Below are 4,141 nucleotides of genomic sequence, written 5' to 3'. Positions count from 1 at the left end.
TTACTTAAAAATGTATTAACTATATGTAAGTGTATAAGTAATTAGAGTTATGTAATTAATTTATATAAATATATATAAATTTTACACATATACAAGTATATTATATAATTTTATGATTAAAATTATATAATAAATAAATGTTAAATATATAATCATAATCTTTGCTATCGATTTCTCTTTTATTATTTAAACAATAAATATTTATTTTCTATTATTTATTTAAAATAATTTTGACATTTTCGATATACTGTTCATATCTTTTGAAGTTATCTAGCTTCTTTGTAACAAATGTAATACTTAAAAAACTTCTCATTACGCGACATTACAGTTCTTTTGTACAAACTACTTGATTTCAACCGATTGAAATTTATTTTAGGCTAATTTCACATGCAATGTAACTTGCGTCAACTAATCAAATCATATCAGCTACAATGCATTATTCTTGAGACGATTTGATTAGTTGACGCAAGTTACGTTTACGTAAGTTACGCCGCATGTGACGGCACCCTAAGCCATAAGAAATTGGCCAATCACAGACTACATTTACACGGCTCGATTTATGCCGAAGTTATGAATCGATGATATGAAACTGGCCAATCTATAGCTATTCCTCTGAAGAATGGAATTACTGTGATTGGCCAGTTTCCTAACATCGATGTTGTAACTTCGGCGTAAATCGAGCCGTGTAACGTAGTCACAATTGAATATGAAATAATCGATTATGATTAGTTAATTTCTCATGGCTTAGTTAATTTCTTGCGACTCTATTGTAGAACAGGCTTAACTGGCGCCTGGCGGAAGCGCTTTGTGCGCCGCCGCCGTCCGGAAATGAGCTCTGACGTAGATTAAGTATCGCAACCGAGCGTATGCTTCCATTTTCTCGAGCATCTCAGACGAATCGGTGAGCACGTGTTGTGTTTAGCCGGTCTCCGCGCTCGCACGACGTCGACTCGTTTAAAAGGAGGAATTTTACGTGTAGCAACGTACTAGTCGCAGTCACTCCTCGCTTGTGTGTGCCTGCCGCCTCGTGCACGACAGAGGTTAAAGCATGAATCCCGAGAAACTCAAGAAGCTGCAGGCTCAAGTGCGAATCGGTGGCAAGGGTACACCCCGACGCAAGAAGAAGGTAAGCGTCGTATTATACATTTCAGTTATCTGATTTTTCTTTTTTAACTTAGAAAAACTTTGCTCATGCACTTTGCTTTATCGCTCTTCAACGTGATCCATGTCCACCATCAACATTAATATGCATGTCGATTCTTAAATTGGAATTACTTAATACTACGCGTGACATCGCAAGATTCTTATTATAAGAGCAAAAAAAATGCGAATTTATTAACTGTCTATTTCTTTATATTTCACATATTTCTTGTGATATCATGTAGATTTGTCACAAATGGAATTATTTTTATATTTCTTCCTAGTAATTGACTTTTGATTTGATTTTTATAGTAAGTATTAACTGAAGAACTATTTTTTTATTCGTTAGAGCACTCATAATATTGTGAATTGTAATTTAACTGCCAAAAAAGGAAGAAGTTAACATAAATTGTACCTTATAGAAACAATGTTGAATACAGTATTAACATTTAATTTAATATCTTGCGATAGAATTAAACATTGTTTTTATGCTTATGTTATTTTTTATTCTTACAGGTTGTACACGCAACTGCTGCTACAGATGACAAAAAGTTACAGAGTTGTCTAAAAAAGCTTTCTGTAAATACAATTCCTGGAATAGAGGAGGTTAACATGATTAAAGATGATGGCACAGTCATTCATTTTAATAATCCGAAAGCTCAGGCTAGTCTGTCCGCTAATACATTTGCTATCACCGGTCATGGAGAAAATAAACAAATAACTGAAATGCTACCAGGAATATTGAGCCAACTTGGCCCAGAGGGTTTAACACAACTGAAACGATTAGCAAGTACAGTCGCTGGAAGTGCAGTCGGGAAAACTACGTTGGAAGAAGACGATGAGGTGCCTGATTTAGTAGAGAACTTTGATGAAGCTAGCAAAGAAGAGGTAAAGAGATAATTAAAATAATACCTGATGATATTCTTATTAAATAATAATTAATAAAATAATTAAAAAAATATAATTTTACAAAATTTGATGAAAAGTGAACTTTCCATAAACATATCCGAACTACTACAGTTCCATATGTGTGTATATAATATATATATATATATATATATATATATATACACACACATATAAAATATATATTTTGTATTGTTATATGTATTATGTTGTATTTGTATTAAACTATAATCCCATTTTATTGATATTGCAAAATTAATTTCGTTTTTTATCATTTTAAAAATTACAAATATAAAATTAAGTGTGTTACACGATTATATGATATTAATGACAGATTAATACATTAGCATAAACTTAAATATAAAATTGAGTACATTATTTGTGTAAAAGTATATTTAATATATAAATATTGTCTGCGATGATTAAAGGTGGCTCCCAAAAAGGAAGTGGATGAAAATGATAAACCTAATGGTGAAAAAAAAGACGCCATTATCATTGAAGAAAAGAAAGAAGCCCCATTAGCTACACCTGAAGCTTAAGAATGAATGCTAAGGTAATTATAATTGATGTATCCATATTTTTGCAGATTTACTAGTATAAAAATAATATGTAATATATATCATTTTTTTCAGGTATTTCATACAACAAAGTTGTAACAAATAAGTAACTGATGAGTCAAGAGAAATACATGGCGCAGAAATAATGAAGCATAACTATACATTACAAATACTTGACATACGCTCCATGATATTTGCTAATACAAGTAACAGTTGACAAAAAATAAAAAAAGCTGTTACAAAAATCAAAAGGATTCCCAGAGGTTTTTTTATTATTTTGGTGCTACCAGTAAGATAGTCTTTGCTTCGAATTAGTCAACATGTTTTTATAGCTTCTAGTTAATATCGTGTGACGCTTTAATTATTTAAGATATCAACGGAAACTTGAGCATTTAACTCAACTACAGAGAATTGTAACAGAATTAATATTATGCTGCAAATTTTGTTATTAATACATTGATATGAGAGATGCATAGTATTTTTTCTTTCATAAGTCCATTGATTTTTATACAGTTATATGTGGATTTTTTAAATTTCATTTTGGTTAAATAAAATATTGAATAATGTAGGTTAATAATATAGAAAATTTAAGAAGAAATATATAAAATGTCTACTCTAATTTGTAATAATGTGCAAGATTTCACTTCTATCATATTTTTACTCACGTGATTCGATGTGAATTTGAAGCTTTTAATCCAGTAAATATTCCATATTCGCAATTTTTTATCTTAAATATTAATAACTTATTAATACTCTAGGAAATAAATTAAAATATCTTATAAATATTGTATATTTGATCTTTTGAGGATTTAAAAAATTATTTTTATATTAAACATTTTCATTAAATATTTTTTTAAACGTTATGCTTAAAATTCGCACGTGTCTGTTACATATGGTGGGTTAATGTAACCAATCAGAAATCATTAACTTCGTTTAAAGACCGATATTTATGGGCCAGTATTCATAGTCGGTTTTTTTAAACGGTCAATATAAACGCTCCCTAAGGAGTATGCCGTATGCCGTAATCTGTAAGAATTGACTAATCACAGTCAAGTATTTCTCTCATAAACAGGGAACAGAGAATAAGAATTTCAACTTATCAGAAACTGTATTCAACAATATATGATTTCTGATAGGTTGAAATTCTGCTCTCTGTTCCTTTTATTGTGCGGAGCCCTTAAGAAGGGAATACTCGAAAGTAATTAGTCAATTTTTACAGATTATATACGGCATACGAATGGTGGAAAGGATAAAATGATGTTGGACAATGTCTCTTTCTAAATCTCTGCCCTCTCCGTCTATGGACTATTCATAAGGAGAAAGCTACGAACTATGAAACTTGCTAAACATGGGACAGTAGTCATAGTCTGTTTTTATTTTAAAACTGTCTTAACTAATGTCTTAAGCTGTTACTACAGTCCTCAAATTGACTTATAACATCTTAAGACTGCATTTAAGACAATCTTAAATGCAAGAATCAACTATAAATATTGGCCTATTTTGCGTTGTGAAATTGATACTTGAATCTTTCCTTGTGC

General features: G+C 30.5%; 1 protein-coding gene across 1 annotated transcript; it reads left to right on the top strand.

Moving 5' to 3' along the window:
* The first annotated feature begins 824 nt into the window (after positions 1 to 824).
* On the top strand, positions 825 to 2,691 carry LOC108746389 (transcription factor BTF3 homolog 4). Its single transcript, XM_018483128.1, has 4 exons — positions 825 to 1,126; positions 1,657 to 2,028; positions 2,475 to 2,599; positions 2,679 to 2,691. The coding sequence occupies exons 1-3, from the start codon at positions 1,049 to 1,051 to the stop codon at positions 2,583 to 2,585; spliced, it is 561 nt and encodes a 186-aa protein (XP_018338630.1). The 5' UTR covers positions 825 to 1,048; the 3' UTR covers positions 2,586 to 2,599; positions 2,679 to 2,691.
* Positions 2,692 to 4,141: the final 1,450 nt, after the last annotated feature.

This window comes from Trachymyrmex septentrionalis, unplaced genomic scaffold (assembly GCF_001594115.1).
Source record: "Trachymyrmex septentrionalis isolate Tsep2-gDNA-1 unplaced genomic scaffold, Tsep1.0 scaffold17, whole genome shotgun sequence".
NCBI lineage: Eukaryota > Metazoa > Arthropoda > Insecta > Hymenoptera > Formicidae > Trachymyrmex > Trachymyrmex septentrionalis.
This window is presented reverse-complemented; position numbering and strand designations above follow the sequence as displayed.